Source organism: Myotis davidii, unplaced genomic scaffold, assembly GCF_000327345.1.
Source record: "Myotis davidii unplaced genomic scaffold, ASM32734v1 scaffold44, whole genome shotgun sequence".
Taxonomy (NCBI): Eukaryota; Metazoa; Chordata; class Mammalia; order Chiroptera; family Vespertilionidae; genus Myotis; species Myotis davidii.
Window position 1 is genome coordinate 16,688,331 of NW_006299705.1, and position 24,146 is coordinate 16,712,476.

The 24,146-nt window shown below is 36.5% G+C and overlaps 2 protein-coding genes across 10 annotated transcripts in view; one reads left to right on the forward strand and one right to left on the reverse strand.

The window, feature by feature from the left end:
* The first annotated feature begins 2,001 nt into the window (after positions 1 to 2,001).
* On the forward strand, positions 2,002 to 4,580 carry RFESD (Rieske Fe-S domain containing). The gene is made up of 3 exons (XM_006775545.2): positions 2,002 to 2,224; positions 2,336 to 2,370; positions 3,959 to 4,580. Exons 1-3 carry the CDS (start codon positions 2,047 to 2,049, stop codon positions 4,220 to 4,222), a joined length of 477 nt encoding a protein of 158 aa, XP_006775608.1. The 5' UTR covers positions 2,002 to 2,046; the 3' UTR covers positions 4,223 to 4,580.
* The window catches only part of SPATA9 (spermatogenesis associated 9), a 56,200-nt gene continuing 34,075 nt past the window's right edge, over positions 2,022 to 24,146 (reverse strand). For 5 of the 9 annotated variants that reach the window (XM_015571651.1, XM_015571647.1, XM_015571648.1 and 2 more), the window contains 3 exons: positions 20,932 to 21,159; positions 10,799 to 10,894; positions 6,269 to 6,729 (listed from right to left, as the gene is read on the reverse strand). In XM_015571651.1, coding sequence (XP_015427137.1) covers positions 6,451 to 6,729; positions 10,799 to 10,894; positions 20,932 to 21,147 — 591 coding nt within the window. In that variant the 5' untranslated portion in view covers positions 21,148 to 21,159 and the 3' untranslated portion in view covers positions 6,269 to 6,450. Of the gene's footprint in view, positions 2,103 to 5,621; positions 5,875 to 6,268; positions 6,730 to 10,798; positions 10,895 to 13,862; positions 13,937 to 14,929; positions 15,352 to 20,931; positions 21,173 to 24,146 lie in introns of those variants that run through there. The other 4 variants (XR_001515867.1, XM_015571650.1, XR_001515866.1 and 1 more) reach the window with 4 other exon arrangements.

The window sequence follows — 24,146 nt, forward strand, 5'->3', positions numbered from 1 at the left end:
CGGGGTGGGGGGGAGGTAAAGGAGGGAGGGTGAGTGCTCATCCTATACTTCAATTTTGGAGCTCAGGCTCTAATATCTATCTTCCTTATGGCTCAGAACTAACTTCAAAGTAGTGTATAAATCCCTTCTATCCCTTCTATCTAAAGCTCATTTCTACACATTCACATAGAGGTTTTACTTTTTAATCATTTGTTTTATGAACTTGTTGGTGTTTTTTCTTTTTTTAATTTTTGATCCTCACCAGAGGATATGTTTTTATTGATTTTTTTTTTTAGAGAGGGAGAGACATCGATGAGAGAGAAACATCAATGTGAGAGAGAAACATGGCTCACTTGCCTCCCATATACTCCCCAAGCAGGGATCAAATCTGAAACCTAAGAATGTATCCTCACGGGGAAGCAAACATTTTGGTATATGGGATGACACTTAAACCACTAAGCCACCCAGCCAGGACTGAATTTATTTTTTAAATGAGCTATCCTCCATTTGAAAGTTGCTGAGAGAGTAAATCTTAAAAGTTGTCATTATAAGAGAAAAAAAATTCCATAATTATCTATACTGCTGGTATTAACTAGACTTATTGCAGTGATCATGTCACAATATATACAAATATCAAATCATTATGTTGTACACCCAAAACTAACATGTTGTGTATGTCAGTTATACCTCAAGTTTTTTCAATAACTAAATGAGCCAATGCTCTGTTCCTACTAACATTTTCAAACTTCTAGTCAGTTGTACAGGATTAAATAAGTATTTAGAGAAACCACTAGAAGGCCTGAAGACTATGTTCTTAAAATATACAGACAGTGTCCTTGAAAGGGTTGCTTTCAAAGAAATAGGCTAAATATCTGGGATGAGAAGAAATATATAATACCTGCAAATTCTCTACTAAATCTTTGGCAATATGAGTTTACATACTGCTGTAAATTACCTGAAGAGAAGTCATCTCTTTGAATGCCCAAATGAGGCAGAAGAAAGTAGTGACAATTTCTGATTTAAGAAAGAAGTGTTCATTCATACCCATCCCCTTCTGCTAGAATAGTCGTCTGGCTGATCTGTAAGAGCTGGCTGTCCATGCTAGGCAGAACCAAGTGAGCCGACCCAGCCACTTCACTTCTGGGATTTATCCAAAGAAACCCAAAACATAAATTTGAAAGAATATATGCACCCCTATGTTCATTGCAGCGATATTTATAATAGCCAACCTATGAAAGCATCCCAAGTACCCATCAATAGGCCAGTGGATAAAAAAAGCTGTGGTTCCTATCTACAATGGAATACTATTCAGCCATGGAAGAAAAGAAAATCTTACCATTTGAGACAGCATGGATGGATCTAGATGGTATGATGCTTAGTGAAATGTCTATCAGAGAAAGATAAATACCATATGATTTCACTTATGTGTGGAATCTAAAGAACAAAATAAATGAACAAACTTGAAACAGACTCACAGACCCAAAGAGAGAACTGGTGTTTGGAAATACAGTCAATAATATTGTGTAACTATGTACGGTGCCAGTTGAGGTACTGGAAATATTGAGGGAAACGCTATGTACATTATGATTGTCTACCACTAAGCTATACACCCAAAACCAATACATAAAGAAGGGGGGAAAAGTGATACACCTCAGCCTAGAGGTCCACGACTATCCAGACTATCGTGGAGTCCTAAATTCAACAGGATAACAACCAAATGTTGTTTAGCATTGAGTTCAATCGGGAACAAAAGGATAGTGAAACTTTAGTCTTGTTTTAAGAGTTCTGAAATATCCACCTTACACACTGAAATGAATCTAATATAAGTCCAGCTTTAAAGTGAGGAGTCTTGCCTAATTTTGGCAAGCTTTAAAAGTCTGTAACTCAAAATCATGACTATAATTCAGTATTTTAAAATGTATTATATAGCTACAAAAAATGCTTCTATCAGTCTCAGAGAAATCAGACTTCTCTTACAATATGATCATCTGTGAGTTAAGGTATAGTCTGACTAGTGAAGGCCATAATTTATAATTTTTTTCCCTTTTTCTTGTTGGCTCAACTAGCATGGATCTTGGTAGCCCTGAACAAGATCCTGAAATGAAGGAGGAATATTCTTCTGTCTATGTTGGCAGAGAAGATGACATTAAGAAATCTGAAAGGATGACAGCTGTTGTCCATGATAGAGAAGTGGTCATTTTCTACCACAAAGGAGAATATCATGCTATGGATATTCGCTGTTACCGTAAGATTTTATTTTTTTATTTGTAAATCTTGTACTTGTTTGCTAACCACAAAACCATCAAAATTTCAGGGGTTTTTTAGTGACTAGATTTAATACTCAATTTCTTTTCAGACTCAGGAGGACCTTTACATTTGGGAGAAATAGAGGTATGTAAGATTAAATCTATTCTCAAAAAACTCAAATGTTTTCTATTTATATTCTTATTTCATTCTGTAGTCAAAAATAATTTATATTTGTCTTTGCACTATACTTTAATGCTTCTAGCATAATTGCTAATATTTTAGGAATTTTCAGCCCTACAATGTAAAGAAGACCATTTCACAGATAAATGTGAGAACTATGTATGTCTTCTGACCTAGCGATTACACTCTGAGATATCTACTCTTCAGATATAATTGCACAAATGTTTAAATGTATATAGGAGATGGTTATTGTAGCATTATTTATTGTAATAAAAAATGACAGCCCTAGCCGGTTTGGCTCAGTGGATAGAGCGTCAGCCTGTGGACTGAAGGGTTCCAGGTTCAATTCCGGCCAAGGGCACATGCCCGGGTTGCAGGAGGCAGCCAATCAATGATTCTCTCTCATCATTGATGTTTCTATCTCTCTCTCTCCCTCTCCCTTCCTCTCTGAAATCAATAAAAATATATATTTTTTAAAATGACAGCAACCTAAATGTTTTAACAATAGGAAGCAGTTTAAATAAATTATAAATAGCCATGCTATGGAATATTGTGTTTTTCTATTTCATGAAACTGATAGCCCTCTCTCTCTCTCTTTCTCTCTCACTTTCTTTGACTGGTACAAAGTACAATCTTAAACTTAGTGTTCTACTCTCTCTACCCTTCATATCTACCTAGTCCCCCACCTGCCCTCAAGTCCTCATGTAAAAGGATGTGTATTTAAATTATGAATGTTAATTTATAATTAATAATTTAGGAAAACATTAATTCATAATTTATGAAAATATGAATCTTTGCCAACAGCTTTCTGGGGATATAATGTCAGTATTCCAGCACTTCTGGTGTTTAAAAAATGTAAGCACCTGGTGCTGATAAATATGGAAGAATTTCTCCCAATTTCAGACCATGACAGACCATGAGAGCTGTTAAGACCTTGCTACTCAAAGTATGTTCAATAGACCAGAAATATTGGTGTCACTTGGAAGCTTCTTGGAAATGCAGCATCTTGCGCCCACCCTAGGCCTACTGAATTTTAACAGAATGTTGGTGACTTCTGTGCTCTTTTAAATTTGAGAAGCACCGTTTTAATACAATTAAGAAGTTGAGAATTGACTACTTTGGATCGTAAATTGCTCTTCAATTAATATATGCATTCATGCTTTTAGTAACCTCTCTTGAATTATATCTGAAGCTTACCATTCTTCCAGCAGTTAGTGAAAATTCCTTAAGAAGCATCTGAAGCCATTGCCTCATTTCTGTCAAGGAAGTAACATTGACATCTAATAGGTAACAGCACAGCTGCAGCAATAGGTATAGCTGCTGAGCTAGTAATCTTCTGGCAGAGGTCTATCTTCTCATCAATAGCAAAACGGATGTGATAACTGCTAAGATTAGATCCTGCCTTATGCTGAATAATTTCTAAATGGGAGGAAAAAGAAAAGTTGTCTTGTTCCTTAACCTGATTCTTCTGCAATAGATTCTGTGCTGAGTCTGAGGGTTATTGTGAACATTGGAAATATCAGACTATTAAATCAATTATTTCCTTCCCTAGGATTTTGATGGACGACCGTGTGTAGTTTGCCCCTGGCATAAATTCAAAATTACTTTGGCAACAGGAGAAGGACTCTATCAGTCTATAAACCCTAAAGACCCATCAGCAAAACCCAAGTGGTGTTCCAAAGGAATAAAGCAAAGGATTCATACAGTGACAGTGGACAATGGGAATATTTATGTGACTCTTTCTAATGAACCTGTTAAGTATGACTCAGATTTTTATGCCACTGGAAACTTCAAAGTAATTAAGAGTCCTTCCTGATAAAATTATATGGCAATGAAAAGTGTGTATGTTTTAAAAATAACCTTGCTTCAATACCAAAGATGATTACTTTTTTCCAACATAGGCACATTAATTATCTTTAAAAATCATACAGTTCTGAAAGTTTCAAAAGCATAAGTACTGAGTATGAAATCTATAAAATGCATAGGCCTGGTATGTGCACTTAAAGAAGGATGAAAGTAATTTGAACTAAAATGAAGAAAAGGTATAAAATAAGATCTATTAAGAAAAATTGAGGTGGTCCTTGACATAGCGGGTTTTATTTATCATGGAAAAGTTGAATATATGCAAAGTAAACAGAATTATATAATAAACTCAAATCACCCAATTTCAGCAATTTTAGCAGTCTTCCATTCTTGTTTCATTGATACCTCCACATATTCCTCACCTCTCCTATTTGATTGTTGTTACTACTTTTTAAGGTAAAATGTAAATACATTGAAATGCTTAAATCTTAATTTCTGTCTTTTCAAATATGTATACAGCAGACTTTTTACACTTAAAAATTGCCTCCAGAAATGCTGAATTTAAAAATATGAAGCTTATCAATGTGCTAAACATCAAAGCCACATAAATTTTGGTTCAGTTTCTCTCTGGTCAAGACACATAGTCTCAACATAGGAAGACACTTAGAGCTGCTGCCCGGCCATGGGAGATGTGAAGTCTCTTATTCAGTGAGCAAAAGTACTTTGAGTGCCTATATGAAATTTTCAAGTAATCATGTTTTTATTTTTCATGTAAATGTTACAGAGGGAAGAGATGTAGGGTGTTGTTCCTCAGAATCCTTTCTGCTGAGTTGATGTGAAATGGTTTACCCTGCCAATTATTTTTGGCCAATGCTGTTCTGGTTGCCTGGTGCCTGTACTATACCAGTAATTCCCGGGGTGCTGGTCATCTAGGATATAAGAACAAGTAACAACAGAAAGACCTAGCTATTCATAGGAGAATATGAATTTGGAGAAAAACAAACCTCGTCTCAAAGCACAGCAGTTTTCTTAGTGGCATAGGATCATATTATAGCTCCAAACCTAATACTTAGCATTCTAAGGGACTCACCTGGCCTGGGGGGCTGGTGGGCTGAGGGGACTGGTTGCCACCATCTTGTGGCTGTCAGCACCGCCATCTTTGAGGGCAGGGCAGTCAATTAGCATATTCCCTCCTTATTGGCTGTGGGCACCACCATCTTTAAGGGTGGAGCAGTCAATTAGTATAATCCCTCCTTATTGGTTGTGGGTGCCGCCATCTTGAAGGTGGGACAGCCAGTTAGCATAATCCCGCCTTATTGGCTGTGGGCGCTGCCATTTTTGCGACAGCATGAGGGTCAATTAGCATATTCCCTGTTTATTAGATAGGATTGTTTATGACAGTAGCTACTCACCAGGTAGAGGAAATGTACCATCTCTAGGATGGACACATCCCAGCCTATTCTATCAGGTGCCAGTCCTCCAATGACCAGGCAGGTCTTAAAATGTGGCCAGAATTTTAATTCATGGAACAAACCACAGTACCTCCTACAGGCAAAGCCCTGGCTCTAGTTTGCAGGCTCAATTATAGAGCATTTTCTCTCAGGATCCAGTGGCAACAATGAGTAATATGGACTTGATTTCTGGCTTTAGATCTGTTACTCTAATCTGGAAATAAAAAATGTCATATCAAGCCCTGTCCTCATGTACAGAAATCTTCTCATCAGATTTGTAAACATTCTGTTTCATAAATTCCTGACAACAATGAATTGCAAAATATTCATGCTTTATAGATGAGTTACAAAAGAAGTGAAATAGGCAGAACTATCTAGCCTGTAGATAGAAAATAAGTATCCTTTGAAAAATATCCATAAAAAGATATGTAGCATTTTGATAGAGGTTTTTTTTTCTTCCCAGAAAAATAATTAGAAAGATACTCAAAACAAGTCTTTAATAAAAACGTAAATGTATTATACAGTACATACTCCTATGTTATAAACCACAGCATAAAGTCTAACCCACCAAAGGGTAAATTTTCATGTTCATTAAAAAATAATTATAGTCATATTCATTTTGTTTCTCTACCATATAAACACTTGTGAATGACATTTTATTAGTTCCTCCCCACCCTTTTTAAAAGCAGAGTAGTCAGTATATGAAAACTAGTTTCCTAGTTTTATCAGATGAAATGTTATTACATAGATAATTCTTAAGCTGTTCAGTGATATTTATGTACAGATTTGCTCATTCATTTATTTCAGTTGATTGGTCAAACACAGAATGTAAAACCTGGATCTTATTACTCAGCATATTATCAGGAAAATATGAAATATTGTCAGGCTGATCCAGTAATGAACAATAAGATTTCACTTTGATTTCACCATCGGGAAACATAGGCTCAGAAAGCGCAGGCTCAGAAAAGGATTTTCTAAGATGTTTGCTCTCCTCTCTGTTTTGCCTTATGGATTCTTCTTCTTGGAAAATTTTCTTTACCTTCTCCAGAACAGCATTAACACAGACTGTCTAATAATGAAAAAATATTGAAAAGTAAAGTTTCTTTTTAAGCTACTAAACTTGCAGATAAAAAGTCCAATAAAGTCCTATATAATAAAGAGCTAATATGCTAATTAGACCTGACAGCAGAATGACCTTCCGGAATGACCTTCCAGAATGACCAGTGGGTGGGGCCACGAGGCCGTGGGCCCCAAGGGCCGAGGCAGCCAGGGCTGCGACGGCCAAGCCCCTTGCCCGAATTTCGTGCATTGAGCCTCTAGTGTTTAATATAAAGTTATTAATCTATATATTCTAATAAAGAAGCACTTCCTTTCTGGAACCCCTGGCACATGGCAAACATCATGAGATTGATTCCTTGTTCTAAATATATAGCACCATAATCTAGAAAGAAAATTAAAACCTAGTATAACTCAATAAAGATAAGCTTTACATCCTTTTTCTTAATTCATTAATGTTCTATATATTTATCCTTTGATTTAATTAAATGAAACATTTTCTTTATTCTCCTGATTTAATTAAATGAAAATTTCTTCTGAGAGATGAAATGTCTCCAACATGTTAATACCTCACAATAGGTTTTCTGTTTTTGCTTTTGTAGCCCCTGGACTCTGTGTGTACAACTGGAAGGGCACAACCATTTTGGTAAAAATTTAGTAAGCTAAATGATATCTAAATAAACGTGATCCAATTCCCCTCAAAAAATACCATTTAGTACTTTAAGAAAGTATCAAAACATATAGAGAAATACAAAAACAGAATGCTTTGGGTTCATGATGACATTGTAAATCCATTGTACAAACCTGGGAATGCCAGCCTAACTCCAGACTTTTAATTAAGAGTGATATTTAAATATCTTTATCAATTAAGGCAACTGCAGGTATTTTTTTACTTGCATCTGAGTATGTCCACACCTAGAGCTATAAAACTTGAGGTGCATCACTTCCAGCTGCAGACAGCTTCATGCATTTATCCCAAATATGATCATTTTCTGTGTATGCCATGCTATGACAAAAGTTTGGGAAGACCTATCCTATTTGATATATTTCTTTTTCCCTCACCTACAAAATTTTATCTGTGCCCATTTTAACCACTTCTGCCCCAGTTTTAGAAAAGGAAGGAAAGTTCTCAAGATGGTTACCTCCAACACCTTCACTACTAAATCAAATGGAAATAAAATCTTCACTTTTCTTGATGACTTCTGCTTGTTTTGACAATTATCAATCTCAACCTCCTGAGTCTATTTCCTTTGCACTGATTTTCTTCCTACTTTTCTGATTATTGCTTCCTTATCTCCATGGATTTCTTAGCTCATCTTAATGTTGTTCACATTTCTGTCAACTTTTCATTTGGCATGGTTCCAGTCAGAGTGTTAATTTCCAACATATATGTTATATGCCTTCAAAACCATAATGCCAGACCTGGCCCCTCCTAGGTCTTGCTTGGATGCATATATGACCAATTATCAGATAACCAAAAATTGTTTCTATTACCTGCTTAGAATGTTTGTAGCATGAAAAATCATGTGGATTATTTCAAAAGCCTTTGGGAAATTACAGTTTAATTTTGGTTTTAGGCTTCTTTTTTTCTTTCGTTTTTTTTTGTTGTTGTTGTTCAACATAGCCATTTCATCCAACCCATTTTTTGCAGTGTATTTGCATTCTAGCTGAATTGAATGCCAATTTTGTATGAAATTCACAGTTAAGATATTGAACACATCTCAAAAATTTGAAATACTTTCAAAATATTTGATAAACTTTGTTCTTTAAAAAAGAACCCTGTATATGTGTTTAAAATTAAGTTGTTGTTGTTGTTTTTACTTTTTTTAAAGGTATCTTGGGTATTCTTGACTCTTTGTAATTCCCTATAAATTCTATAATTAACTACTCAACTTACACACACCTGCTCATATTTAAATTGGGACTGCACTGAATCTAGATTATGGGGAATTTTAGTCTTTATTACTGTGTGTTTCAATATGATAAAAAATATTAACATAAATGTGCAAGACATCTAACAAAAAAGCCGTAAAAATGATTAAGATAAAGAAGACCTAAATAAACAGAAAGAGATACCATGTTCACAGGCTGAAAGGAGGACTTATTCTGCCAATTATTAAGACATTATAAAGCTTCTGTAAATCATAGTGTTGAATTGGTACAAGAATAGAGAAATAGATCAACTGTATAGAACAGAGAGTCTTCAAATATACCTACATATATAAGTTCACTTGATTCAGAACACAATAAGTGTTCTTGAACAATAGGAAAAGGGTGTTTTTTTCACCAGGGAAGTGAGTCTGTTCAATTGGATACCCATGGAGAAAAAGTTTGACTCTTACTTCATACCAATTCCTAAAAGTGAAAGGTAAAATAATAAAGCTCCTAGAATGCATCAGAAATAAGAGTTTCATGACTTTGGATGTGGTAAAAATTTCCTAATTAGGATATTTAAATCTCTGAACATAATGGAAAAGTTAATAAATTAAATTATATTAAAATGAAGAACTTCCATTTTAAAACACACTGATAAAACAGGAAAAGGGAAGTCATAGAATAAAATAAATTTGCCCATATGTAACCAAAAGAGGGTTTGTTCCTGATATATTTTTAAAGTATAATAAGAAATAAAAAGGATGGACAATTCTCAATAGAAAAATAAGAAGATACTTTAACAGAAATTAACAAAAAGGACATTCAAATGTCCAATTAATGTATAAAAATCCACTCAATCTCATTAATAATCAAGGAAATGTGAATTAAAACCGCAATATAATTATATCACATATATACAGGAATGACTAAAATGGAAAAGACTGACAATACCAAGTGTTGGTGATGATGTTGAGCTACTGGACTCTATAATTTCCTGGAATGAATTGTTAAAACCATTTTTGGAAAACTGGCAACATTTGTACAAGATGAACATGTGCATATTCTATGGTCCAGCAATTTCACCAAAAATATATGTACAAGAATATTCATAGCACCTTACAATAGCCAAAGCTGTAAATATTCTAAATGTTCAACAGTACAATGGATAGTGATAGAGTCAATTAATGGAATACTACACAGCAATGACAATCAACAAACTACTGCTACAAGCATCAAATAAATGAATGTTGCAATGATGGTGCTGAGCAAAAAAGGGCAAATACAAAAGAATATGTTGTATATAATTTTACTTATATACAATGCAAACAAAACTATCTATGGTGTTAGAAGTCAAAATAGTGGTTGCCTTTATAGACAAGGTTATAGATTATGAGGGGGATAAGAAAGAGACTTCTAGAATGATAGTAATATTTTTTTTCTTGACATGTGTGGTACATAGGTTAATAGATTTTATGATGATTCAAGCTGCGTACTTTTCTCTTTGTATGTTATATTTTTAAAAAAACTTAAAGGTAAGTATAAATGGCAATAGATTAAAATAAATAATCCCTTATAATTTATAAAAGCTTTTATATTTTTGTCAATTATTAAGACATTATAAAGCTTCTGTAAATCATAGTGTTGAATTGGTACAAGAATAGAGAAATAGATCAACTGTATAAAACAGAGAGTCTACAGATATACCTACATATATAAATTCACTTGATTAAGAACACAATAAGTGTTCTTGGGCAATAGGAAAAGGGTGTTTTTTTCACCAGGAAAGTGAGTCTTTGGATGAACACTTTTAAATTACAGCACTTGTAACTCAAAATACACTTTTAATTTACAGCACTCATAATTCAAAACACACTAATACTTGTTTTCCCCCAAATCACAGACTTAAACAATGGAATACTGAATTTTAGCCAACTATGGCACAATGGCTGAAACAAAACAGCTATAGCTAAATGAAAGCAAAAACCACAATATTTTGACCAAGTGGTAATAAACCTTATAAAAACAAAATAATTTAAGTTATTTAAGCAAATTAGCTTTTAGAGATTTTAGTGAATTTTTAATGTAAAATTATTTTGTGTAACAAGAGAATAGTACCTTGGTTTATGAGTAGAATGTACAGTATACCTTTAATCTTACATAAGATAAGGATATTTATTTCTAGATTCTAATAATTTTGCTTAACTTACCAAATAAATTAGTGCTGCGTATGAAGCATACATTATGCTAGTTAAAGCAGTCTTTGCTGGAAAGGAAATGATATCAAACAAAGAACCCTTTCTGATCTGCAAAAACAGAAGAGAGTTTTCTTGTTAAAACAGAAGTTTTCGATGTTACAATGTTAAATTTTATAGTGTTATTGAAAAATGAGACTTTAAGTATTTTTTCCAAATAAAGTCATTTACTTTAGATCAATCTGGGTTTTCACATTCTAAAAATATATTAGTTTCTTTTTTTTCCTTTTGTAAAAAGATACTTTCTTTTGCTCATCAAAACCTGACATGTCAATTTTAAGAACCTTGCGCTGGCCGGTGGTGTGGCTCAGTTGGTCAGAGCCTCGTTCCTTGTACCAGAAGGCAATCAATGTTTCTCTCCCTCCAACCCTCCGGCCTTCCTTCCCTTCCCCTCCTTAAGATCAAATAATAAAAAATAAAAACCTTAACTTTTTTTTTTTTTTTTACATTTACCAAGTGTTCACTAGAGGGTGCTGCTGTGCATATTAGAACAACAGTCTCTTCAAATTTATGTAATCATCCTTTACTACATTATTCATTTCTTCAATTAAGCAAACAGTAATCAACACACTGAACATTTCCTGGAGATTAATGACCTGCTTGGAAATGTTAATTATATGTCTGCTGAAGGCCATCCTTAATCCTAGATGATCATTACGCTTCAGGAAATGCTTTGTGCTCGCATCCAGCATGCTTTTTGAAACCAAGAGAAGGTTTACATCAATAATGGGTTTGTCTCTCAGATGTTTCCACCTGCTGGCAACAGAAGGTGTCCCTGCCTAGAACAATAATACTACATATTCGATTCAAGGGAGCTATACTTTCATAGGCCACCTCTATTGCCTTGAGTAGGATATAAAATGAGGACATTCGGAAAACCATTCCCTTGCCAGTCAGCAGTGCCGTGGCCATTAGCCATGCTTTTCTGCAGTAACAGCGGAGCTACTTGATGGCTTCAATAACTCCCAAAAGGTACAGGCTGTAGCGGATAAAATAATGCACACAAACTACAAAGAACAGATATTTACAACATTGAAAAACTGAAACGATAGAATGATTAGGTAAATTACACTATATCTACTCAGTGGTATATTGCAGCTCTTTCAAGTGTGTTTCCAAAGAACCTGTGATAACATTTTAATGAGCAAATCTTACGTGGCCCTGTGTACCAGGTTCTGTTCTAAATACTTGTTATTGTAGTAAACTCTGTTTTTGCTTGCTGCTGTCACTGCTGAATGATGAACAAAATTGCTATCACAAGTTCCCTTCTTATTTCTTAAGAGACTTATGGAATGCTGAAGCAAAAATATTCTCTAGCCTAGTAGCTAAGAGATGGCTGGTGGGGGGAGGCCCTTCTTATTTCCTACCTTTCAGGCTATCCCAACTCAGATACAGGGATAGGTAGGGGCAGTTTTAGCCCCCTCCTTCTATAAGTCATTCTGGAAGTTTTCCCAGGAAATAAAGCACCTGTTGCTGTTTTCCTCTTGTAGAAGAATCAAAATGATAGCATGCCTTTGAGTCCCTCTGTTAGGCTATAAGGAGATGTTATACTAGTAGAGAGCAGATGCTGACATTAGGAAGGAAAGCAGATACACTCCAGCAAAATGCCTCTTAGCAGAGTAAAAGATTATGAGTTTGTGAATATATAAATGCAAGTGAGAGGTCCATATTTAATAACTGGTAAGCCATATGCAGTAAAAATAGAAGAGTCTGAATGCGTAAGTCACTCTTTCAATGCATCTTTCTCTTTCAGATTTTGTCCTTCACCTAAAGGTAATTAAAACTGATTAGTTTCAAAATAAATTATGTATTTGATACATGTTATGCTTCTGAGTGATAAATCTATACATTGCCTAAGGGTCAGTTTTTCACCATTTTAATGTTTTTAATAACTACTTGCTATTCCTTTGACAAATCATCCTTTTAGAAAATACATTTCCTCCAAAATTCATGGCTACAGGCAAGTGGCCATTCTTCAAACTTATGACTCACTTGTAATACATGTTTTTCATATTATAAGCTACCCTGTTTCATCTTTGGCATGCTATGAGCAGGAACAGTGCATGGTAAAAATGAGATAAAAAAATTGGTAAATTGAAGGCTTTATTTAAATAATCTTGGCCTATTTCAGAAATTTTATCTTAACCTTGTTATATTTTGTTTTTTTGCATATTTAAATTAAAAGTATTCATATCAATATTATTCCCATATATTTCTTTTTTTTAATTTGGTAATATTACTACATAAGATATATGGATATTTCAACAGTAAAAACATTTCAATATTTAAATTTCTCCCACATAATTTTGACTGCTTCATTTAATAAAAGAACTGTGTTTATCTTATTTTCACTAATAATGGGATAAATCACCAAAAAAGGAAACTATAAGCAGTTTAGAAAATAAAGATCCATTTACAGGTGACCTGAAGGTTGGAGTATTACCAGGTCCCACTTATGTTGTCCAAAACCATCTTGGTGAGGGATATCAGGGGAGTAATAGGGAAAACTAACTCAGTGACTCACTAGTAGGTGTTGTAAGAAATACTGACTACAGTTAATAGGTCCAGGAAAAAAAGTGTTTCCTATTTTGGGAAAGCTACATGACCATGTCTTTGCTTAGCAACTCACAATACTAATGAGCACAGCAAATGCTCCTAGCAGTCCACACAGAGTAAAGAAAGTTATTTGACTTTGTTTATCCCAGTATTAACATCCTGTGGAGCACTGGTTTCAAATAAGCTCTTAATTGGGTGGTCCTGTAAAAGCTCAAACATCCCAACCTCTTGGCCAAACTGGAGAATTATGTTTTCAAGATTTCGGTAGTTCTGCTTTCTAGGAATGGTCCCTTTCCCCAGGCCTTGAATTACACCACCCAAGAGAGCCTCATGGCAGGCTCATCCAAGGACCTACAGAAGTGCCTGATATTTGTGAGGTTTGTAGTTTAAACCCAAAACTGTAGTCTACACCGGAGGGTGAGGGGTAAGGAGTAAACTTTACTTAGAAAAACCTGACCCTCATCTTGGAAAAACACTGTAAGTCACTGGGGTCCGCCTGTGGCACAGACCTTTTAGAGGCTGTTTTCTTCACTTCGCCTGCACAAAGTAGAAACAGTTATCTCTAATGCCGGAAGTGCTCCCGGTCCTGTGGCCCTGCTTGGCCTGCCAAAGTCAACAACTATGTCTGGGAGCTGACGTGTCTTGGCCCAAGTCAGCATTCAAGCTAATTATCTAGGTCACTGCAGCTTAGAGCAGCTTACAAGGCTTAGCAGATGCTCCAATCTGTGAGCACTGGTGCTGGGAATGTCGAAAACCATCAGGATATTCTCCACTCAGTTCTCCATTCCTGAGGCCCCTTCTAGAACTCGCAGATACTAGGATATCAGTACAACCTCAGCCCTGCAGAACCCAGAAGTCTTTGAGGAGCAACCTGACTCACAAAGGTGCAAAGCAAATGCCAGGTGCCAAGGAAGTCTGTTTTAACAAGATGTCCAGCTGGAACCTCCTAACCCAAACTCTCTTTTTGTTGATCTCTTACCCCCCTCCCTCAGCCCCCCTCCCCTCCCCGGCCTTCCCGCTGCAGTTTGACAGTCTGTTTGAGGCAGCTCTGCCTCTGTATCTATTTTTGTTCATAAGTTTATACTGGTCTTTATTATCCATGAATGAGTGAGATCATGTGGTATTTTTCCTTCATTGACTGGCTTATTTCACTTAGCATAATGCTCTCCAGTTCCATCCATGCCGTTGCAAATGGTAAGAGTTCCTTCTTTTTTACAGTAGCATAGTATTCCATCGTGTAGATGTACCAGTTTTCTAATCCATTCATCTACTGATGGGCACTTAGGCTGTTTCCAGATCTTAGCTATGGTGAATTGAAGCACAATACTAGTATCTTTGAATTGAAGATATATAGTCAGGGTCCTCATGAAAATACTCCTTTATGTTCTTGAGGGAGGCAATCTGCCTGACTGGTGTTCCCACCTACATAATATCCAACAAAGCTTTGGCAGAATCATTCAAGGTGCTCTGGGTACACCATCCTCTCATCAGAGATGAGACAGAGCACATGAAGAGGGCCTTTGAACATACCTAAAGATAGCTTAATGAGGCTGCTTGCTTTCATACATAAAGCAATGTCCTCCATGCATCCGCAAAGCATATCTCCTTGCAAAGTAATTCCAGATTTCACTCCTTTTACTTCTGCACACCGCAAAGTTCCACCTTGACACAGGCAGCCTGGCAAATCTTGAAAGAATTCATGTTGGAATTCACACTGCATAAGCTGAACTCCGTCACGTTGGGAAGGCAGCCAAGCAGTGTAGCAGGGCTGGTATAGCTCCTCTGTGCTATGCCACTTACATCTTGACACACCTTGGTGCCATTGACCTCCACATCGCCTATGTTATTCTGTTGTTCCTTTGACTCTCCAGGCCATTGTCTTCACTGTTCATACATCTCTCTTAGTCATCACTGAGACTTTCAGATTTGAGATACAGTATGTTGTTTTCTTCCTTGAAACAAGTTAGTTTCCTTTCAGTGGCAATTCTGATTCTACATCCTAGTTAATGCACATTCCCCAAGTAGAGCTTCTTCCTCATTCCTACCCTCAAGGGCCCAGGAACCTCTGACTTGGGACTTTCCCACTTGTTCACTCCAGCCATTTAAAACTACTTACACTTCCTAAGTAAGGCATGCTCTTGATTGCTTCAGCATCTTAATATACACTGTTCTCTTCCTGGAATGATTCTCCCTTTGCAAGGCTAATTTCTCCTACTTCATGTCTCAGGTCAAGTATCACCTTCTGGAAAGCCTACACTGACTACTCTTTGGAATGGCATGCCCCTTGTTGATGCTTCCATAGTGCACTTTGCACACTTTGATGATGTAATTGCTACAATCTACTAGCACTGCTTGCTTGCTTATAACACCCACAGTTCATAGGCCCAGGACAAGACATCTATAAATGCCTACTACCCAAGCTAATGATTTTACATGTCAGGTTTTCAAAAGTATTTGTTGAATGAATGAAAAAGTAGAATTATACTTTACTTACTTCCAAAACCAAATTCAACCATCTTATACTGAAATTTTTTTTTATACTGAAATTTATAAAAGATATTAAGAAGTAAAGCTGGGTCCTGGCCAGGTAGCTCAGTTGGTTAGAGTGTCATCCTGATATGCCAAGGTTGCAGGTTTGATTTTTGGTCAGGCCACATACAAGAATCAACCAATGAACAAATAAGTGGAACAACATATCTCAATACCCTGCCCCCCCCACACACACTTCTCTTCCCCTTCTTCTCTCTCTCAAATCAATCAATAATTTAAAATAATAATAATAAAATGGGCCCTGGCTGGTGTTTCTAAGTGGTTATAGCATCAGTCCTTAGACATAGGGTCCTGGGTTTAATTCCTGGTCAAGGGCTTGTGCCTGGGCTGCAGCTTCCATCAGCCCAGCCGCTCATGTGGGAGGCAACCAATTGATGTGTCCCTCTCATACCAATGTTTGTTTGTTTCTCTCTCTCTCTCTCTCTCTCTCTCTCTCTCTCTCTCTCCTTCACACCCTTCCTCCCTCTCTCCCTTTCACTCTCTAAAATAATCAACAGAAAAAATAAAAAAATATTCTTGGGTGAGGATTAACAAGCAAACAAACAAAGCAAAGCTGAAGGATATCTGGTTCCAGCAACATGGCAGAGTTAATGGAGAAACACACACACACACACACACACACACACACACACACAACCTACAAATTCTATGTAAATTTGTATATCAAAAATGCAATATAAAACTGAGAAGAGAAGAAGGAAGGAGAGAAGGAAGAAAGGGAGGGAGGGAGGGAGGAAGGAAGGGAAGAAGGGAAGAAGGGAGGGAAGAAGGAAGGAAATCCGCTTGCCAGGAACAAAGAGGAAACTAAAAACTGGAAGAGTAAGTGTCTGAGTTTATATCCCAGGAGCTCTGGGGATGTTATTGGACCCTGAAATAATGGCTGGGGCTTGAGTTTCAACGAAGAGGCTAGAGATGAGACTTGGATACACATGAGGTGAGGAGTAGGCCTTTGGGGAGTCTCAGTGAAAGGGGACTGGGACAAGTGCACCCACCAGTCCAGGAAGAAAGTGAGAAAGCTGGGCTCCACCAGGGGCTGACACGCTTGGAGCACTAGCTTAATCTTGTAGAGGAACAGTTCTAAGAGACAAGGAATTTCTATTTTTAAAAAATCCCCATTGGAAAAAAACTTTCAGTTAAATAAAACAAAACACCAAAAGAAATTATCTTCTATGAGTGAGACATTATATCACAATAGTCAAGAAGATTAGCATCCCCCAAATATCTCATAGAAAAATCTTTTAAAGGACCACATAGAAGTGTGTTTAAAATAATTAGATTTTTTAAAAAAGAAACAAACTCATAAAAGACACTTTGAAAAGAAAAAAAATTGGAAGTTTGGGGAAAACACCAACTAGAACTTCTAGAAATGGTAAGTATAATGTTTGAAATTTAAAACACATTAAATAAGTAAAATAGCATATTAGATACAGCTGGAGAGAACTGATTAATTGGAGGATAGCTCAGAGGAAATGATTCAAAGTGCATTTAAGAAAGATAAAGGGAAAATATGAGGACATTATATAGACAAAGAATGAAGTGAGAAGACTCTAAGCTATTTTAATAGGCATTCCAGAAGAAGAGATTAGAGAAAATGAGAAAGAAGTAATATTTAAAGAAATAATGACTAAGAATTTTTCAGAATTGAAGAATTTATCCTCAGATTCAAGAATCACAATGATCCCCAAGTGTACTGAATCTAAAAAGCATTTGACAATCTATATATATAAAAGCCAAGTGACCATAACGACGGAATGACCTGAACAACTGGAATGACTGGTTGCTATGACACACACTGCAGCAGCCAACCGGCCTGATCAGGGCCCCAATCGGCCCCCCAACTTCCCACGGCCCCTCCCCCCCCACTGACCCAGCCCCAATCAGCCCCCATCAGGATGGGTGGCCAGACCCCACCCATGCATGAATTCATGCACCAGGCCTCTAATAGATAATAAAAATGAAGTCATGCATCCTCATGACCCAGCAATCCCTCTTCCAGATATACATCCGGAGAATGTCTCATACATATGCATGAGGAGTTATTTACAAGAATGTTCACTGAAGCACTACTTGTAATACAAGAAATTTGGAAACTAAATTATCCATCTGTCTAGTAACAGATAAACTGTGAATTACAATAGACTACCCCAAAGAAATTAAAATAATAAATCATAGCTACATATATAAATTTTTGAGAAAAAAAGGAAGTTTCAAAAAGATAAGTACAGCATACCTTTTATATAAATTTTAAGTATACACAGTAAAATACATGTATACAAATATAGTGAAAATATAAACATATGCATGGAAATGTTCACAGCAACATCAGGATAATGATTAAGTTTGGTAGAAAGAAAAAGGGGACAGGATTGGGGCATGGTTAATTATATTTCTTTTTATAAAGGAGATTTCTGAAGGCAATATGGCAGAATATTACTACCAGGTAAATACTGATGGAACTTCTTATAAACTACCTTTCACATATTTTGAAATATTTTATTGATAAGGACTTTAAAAATTAAAGCTATGTCCTAAGACAATTACAACAAGAACAAAGGAGAAGAGATGGCATAGGTGTGTTGATCTTGAATAGATTTCAAAAGAGAGTCAGAGTCAGCATGTGGACCTTAGATAAGTCATTTAATCCTTCAACCTGTTTCTCTCATCTCAGATTTCCTGGAATAAGTTATCACAACTAAGCTGTAAATTTACCTGTGAAACTCACTGTCAATCAAGGCAAAGAGGCAAACACATTGTGGTTTTCTTAATATTTAAAGGAAACACAAATTCAACAGAAAATAGAGATTATTTTTCTGCCACTGAATTTTCATGAGTATAAGCGTACAGTTCTCCAAAGATTTCTTTCAGCCCTGGACAGATTGGGTCCTCTGAGAAAAGGACATGGTTGAATAGCAAACAATTTTGAAAGGAAGTATATTCCTCTGGAGAGATCTAGTGATGTACTCCCCAAGACAGGTCACAGGGCACTAAATATAACGGCCTCTCCTCCTTCCCCTCCAGAGACACGTGCCCTTCTCCCTCCCTCTCTCTCCCTCTCCCCCAACCCCACCAAACTGGGCAGACTACCAGCAACCGTATAAAAGGCTAAATCTCCTAATTTCAGGTTTCCTCTCCTGTGATGCAACTTACTATGTACACGCAGAGATAACATCTGGCTCTTAGCTCATTGCCCTGTGGGAACTGCAGTGTAGAAAACTGACACAAGATATTGCTCTGGTTGCTGCGCTTGCTGTGAATAATAAACAATCTGTGTCTCTGCCACAAGGCTCTGGTCTCTGTCAGTGTGTGTGTGTGTGTGTGTGTGTGTGTATTTATATAACTGTGGTGGGCTAAGTTGTTAGCTTGTAAATAATGTAAAAATCTCATCCTTCACAGCAAAGAGGAGCAAAGGGAAAGACTATGAATAATGTAATGGACAGTCCCTTTAAACATGATTTCATAATGAATACAGAGATGGTCTTCAAAGGACACTTTTACATCAATCCTCTGTACAAACGTTGGCTCTAATGTTCTAATGCAAGGAAAGAAATGTCAAGGCAAAAGATTAGATTCAGACAGACATTTTGATGGGAATTTAAAATAATATGAGTCAGCTATATTTCTTTTTGATGATCTAAAGATGCACAAAAAATCATTTTTTACTTTCTCAAACATCAGGTATCATTAAGACAGCTCTTTATAATGCTGTCTCAGGCAGTTCATAGTTGAAATATCTGATGATTTCTGGAAATGGCAAAATCTTTGATTAGAGAAATTCCTGTATGATGAATATTTTGTTCATTTTTGCAATCCCATCCATTATCCATTTTCTCAGCTCAAAACAACCCAGATTTTTGTATGAGGATGCATCCTCTCCCCTTTCTCAGGTCATGTGGTCTGGATGGAGTTCCAACCCCCACTCTGGGAATGCTGCAGGTAACTGAGTTCTAGAGCAATCAGTGATTACCATTCCCCTGGTTTAGACATAAGCCATTCTCCAAGAGTGAATCTCAGGCTTGGTCAGGAATGCTGAGTCAAGGATGCTCATTCTTTCCTGCTGTAATTTAGCCTGGAAGGATGAAACCCTGGAACAGCTGCAAATCATCATGTGACCATGAGAGAAATATCAGTCTGAGAAAGGCGTCAACACGGGAAGCAGAATCAGGCGGCGGAGAGAAAGAAACAGGATCCTAACGGCATCATTTGAGCACCTGTATCCAGCTATGCCCGAAACCTTATCAACTCTGTTGTTCAACTACTACATGAACTGATACATCTCCTTTTGGCTGAACTCAGTTTGAGCCAGGTTTTCTCTCCCTTCAACAAAAGAATTAAAATCAATTTATTCTGGGGATTGGTTAGATGCCAGGCTTGCATGACTCTAAATCTTTTGTAACAAATATTTAGAATGCTTTGAATAATGTCCAGATTGAAAAACCCAGGGTTCTGTGACATAAAGTTTAGGGGGGGGGGAAGTCCCCAAAACATTGTAAGAACTGTTATCCTTTATCAGAGCCTCAATGAAGCAATGTAGAACATATAATCTGAAATATACCTGGATGTTGATAGGTCTATCAAAATGAGTGTATAGTTAAATATACTCAATATATTATGTCAGTCAAAGATGAACTTGGAAACATAGTTTATGGGGAAATGGAAAAAAATGATCATTTTTAAGGTTTGTTGTAGGATTTTAGGTTTGACACAAGTAGTAATTTGTAGACTGATATTTAGGATGAAACATTTGAAATTGATAGTTTTATATAATTCAATTAAATAACGAGATAGGAAAAGTCCACATTACTTCCTCTTTCAGATTTATTTAAACCAGAGAATATACTTGGAAAAAGACCCAACTATTCATTTCTCTTATCCAACTATTCTTGTTTTACATGTAGGACAACCAAATGTGTCCTACATTTTTCAAATCTTGCAATTTTCTATCAAAAGAATCCATATCTTGTGCAAATGTAACATTCACTCACCTGCGTGTTATATAGGGGTTGCTTTGGTGCGTTAACTTCCCTCAGCAGGCGGTGAGATATGCACCTTAACTCTAAAAGTCTACAAGCAAGTCGAGGCTGCAGGAGTTTGGCCACTGATTTGGAGGATCTGGATATGCTGTTCAATCCTTGAATTAATGCTCCTCGGTTGATCTTGGCTAAAGCAATGGCCATTTTGACTTTAGATGGCTTTTTCATGGTTTCTCTTTTCTGGAAAATAAGCCTTTGAAAAGTGACTGATGTGTGATTCTCCAGAGAATTAAAATCTACTTTAGGCAGAAAACAAGTACCACATAATTGTACACTGCTTGGTTCCAGGCATACACTCCATGTTTACTGATGATATCTCACCCCCTACAACTCATAGGCCCCACTATGTACTTAAATCTCTACATGAATATATGAATTGTTCCTTAGGATAACTATCCAGAATTTCAGTTATTATTGTAAAGATACACATTTTTCCACTTTTCTCTCTAGGTTTATTTATTTTTTTTGCATCGATATTTAAGAGGTCTTTAAAAAATAAACAATTCTTATTCAAATATTATTCGATGTTTGAATTATTCAAATGATAATTATTATTCAAAACTTGTGTTTCCCACCTTCCTTTAAACATTTTAAATGATAAAATAGAGCATACATACATAATTCATAAAACAAATACCCTATATACTAATCAACAAGTTTAGGACACTTCTAAAAAATTCTATGAGCGTTCTGAAAAATGTGTGGCATTACCAAAACACATAAAATGTAGTACTTCTCTGCTCTACCAGAAAATGAATCACAGGGAAATTACTTGCAATGTGGTCAGACTGCATTCCAGGCAACACACAAGTATAGTTTCCATCCTTCTTTAAAGTAATGTTACGGGCTTTTCTGGCTTTTTAGTATAAGCAACTTTGAATCTCTATTTGTTGAGTCAAAATATGTAAGTATAAAACATCTTTTAAATGAATTTTTTGGTCTACAATGAACATTACGAGTATATATTTGTCTAAGAGCTAACATGCTGTATATTTTAAATACCTCAATTTTCATCCTGAAGTAATAATTTTATTATTGTTGCTTTTGTCCTCAAAGTTCAGTCTTCTCTTACTGGTCAGCTTTGCCATGGGAAATAAAAATAAAAAGCCATTCTAGTCTGTCAATGAGGATGTATTTCTGCAGCATGTGCTGGTTTGATCTGTTAACTTTATGGAAAAGTCCCATTGGCTCACCTGTGATCTTAACCCTGCTAGTCTATACAACAGCAGAAAATGCAATCTAAATTATGGACTGCTACAATTCCAAACCATTATAGAATAGAGTCATTCTTACAAGCAAATATGTGGTAGATAGAGCAAGCAAAATAGTACGAGGTGCAATAAACTCCGGTTGTGAGCGTACCCATACCAGGGAGAGGAACCACGTTGTCTGCAGTATCCAAAGCTCCTGCACATACAGGTTCAAGGCCTCTGTGACCTTATGCTTTGCTGCTGTCAGATCATAGGGAAGGCCACCCCAAAATATCCCACAACGGCATATCAATTATTTTGAATTAAAATTACTTAAGAAACTGCTAGTGCAAGAACAACTTTGGGCTCGGGCTCTCTCTCTCTCTCTCTCTCTCTCTCTCTCTCTCTCTCTCTTCTCTCTCTCTTTCTATCTCTTCATCTCGCTCCCTGAAAGCAGGAGATAAATCTCCAATGTGAAAAATTCTATTCCTGCACCTGGAGTCTAATGAGACACATCCGTATCACCAGAGTTAGGGAATTCAGGGCTGAGAAGTGTGTATTTAAAAAAACTGTCTTTTGGTTTTTTTTTACTAATTTACTACCCAAGCCCAAACTAGGTTCCTCACTAATGAGTACCCAAATCTAAGTCCTTCATCATGATAATTCTTCACATTTCTTTGTCTACAAGATGTAAAAAGCTGCCTGCATCCGTCATGTCTCTGAGCATCGTTGATGATCTGTTTGCATGCCTTTAACTGTTTTTTTGTTTTTTGTTGTCTGGTCTTGTGCCAGTTTTATTATTAGTCCAGCTATAAGAACTCAGAGGGACAGAGGAAGGACTTCCCATCCCCCACACTGCACCGATTCTTCCTCCCAACTCCTCCTCAAGGTGAAGCCGCTAGAATAAGTACATTCTGATTACAATATACTGTGCTTTCTCTCATTACAATTTCTAGTCATCAAGATGAGGGCCACAGCGCCAGGGCGGTCAGGAGTGGGACACGTGCAGTTGTTCTGCCTTTACTGAAACCTCCTCTACCTGATCATTCGGTGTTTTAGGAACCCTTCATTTTTGCAGTGGCAAAACATTAGCATTCTACACTTTTCCTCTTTTTATGCGTCTTTATAAAATGTTGGTGATCTGTACACATTGACCATGCACTGAATTTATATGTGTATTTCTATTAAATAATCTTGATTAATTCCCCCAAACACTATACTAAATTGAGACATTCAACTTTCCCCTCTTTTCCAAATTGTCTTTCTAAATTTTTCTCTGTAGGAAATTAAGCTGATTTGTAACTGATTATCTGTTAGTCAGAACTCTCCTGTAGGGTTCACATAATTTGTGTTGAGCAAAATATAGCATTTTTTATACACAATATTTTTAAAATTCAAGTGTGTATTACAATAATGCTTTCATGCACTTTTTGTTATCTTTCTCTTTTCAGTCTCATCGTGAATTCATGGCTTTTTCCAACAGACTTAACCTGTTCCTCATCTTTGTTTCCATTAATGTTCAAATGGTTTCAATTTAATAACTGTGCTTCCTTTCAGAGTTTTGTTTTTTCTTCTTTTTTAATCCTCACCCGAGGATATTTTTCCATTGATTTTTAGAGAGAGTGGAAGAGAGAGGGAAAGACGAAGAGAAATACTGATGTGAGAGAAAGACATCGATCGGTTGCCTCCTGCATGAGCCCCAACCAGGGCCTGGGGGACAGAGAGGAGCCTGCAACAGAGGTACTTGCCTTTGGAATTGAACCTGGGACCCTTTGGTCCACAGGCCAATGCTCTATCCACTGAGCCAAACTGGCAAGGGCCTTTCGGAGTTTTCAAAATGCTTTCTCTTTTTTAATACTTTCTTAGATACCTCGGAAAGAATTACCTCTGACAACAAACTGTTTCTGACCACCTCCACTCTCCCTGCCACAAAACACGGGATCAACTTGTTAGTGCTCTTAAAAACAGTGTTAGAAA

What these genes read in the sequence shown, in the direction of transcription:
- RFESD (XM_006775545.2), top strand. Translation starts at nt 2,047, where the DNA reads ATGGATCTTGGTAGCCCTGAACAAGATCCTGAAATGAAGGAGGAATAT. An exon ending in TATGGATATTCGCTGTTACC is followed by an intron (nt 2,225 to 2,335) that starts GTAAGATTTTAT and finishes ATTTCTTTTCAG; the next exon opens with ACTCAGGAGGACCTTTACAT. An exon ending in TACATTTGGGAGAAATAGAG is followed by an intron (nt 2,371 to 3,958) that starts GTATGTAAGATT and finishes TTCCTTCCCTAG; the next exon opens with GATTTTGATGGACGACCGTG.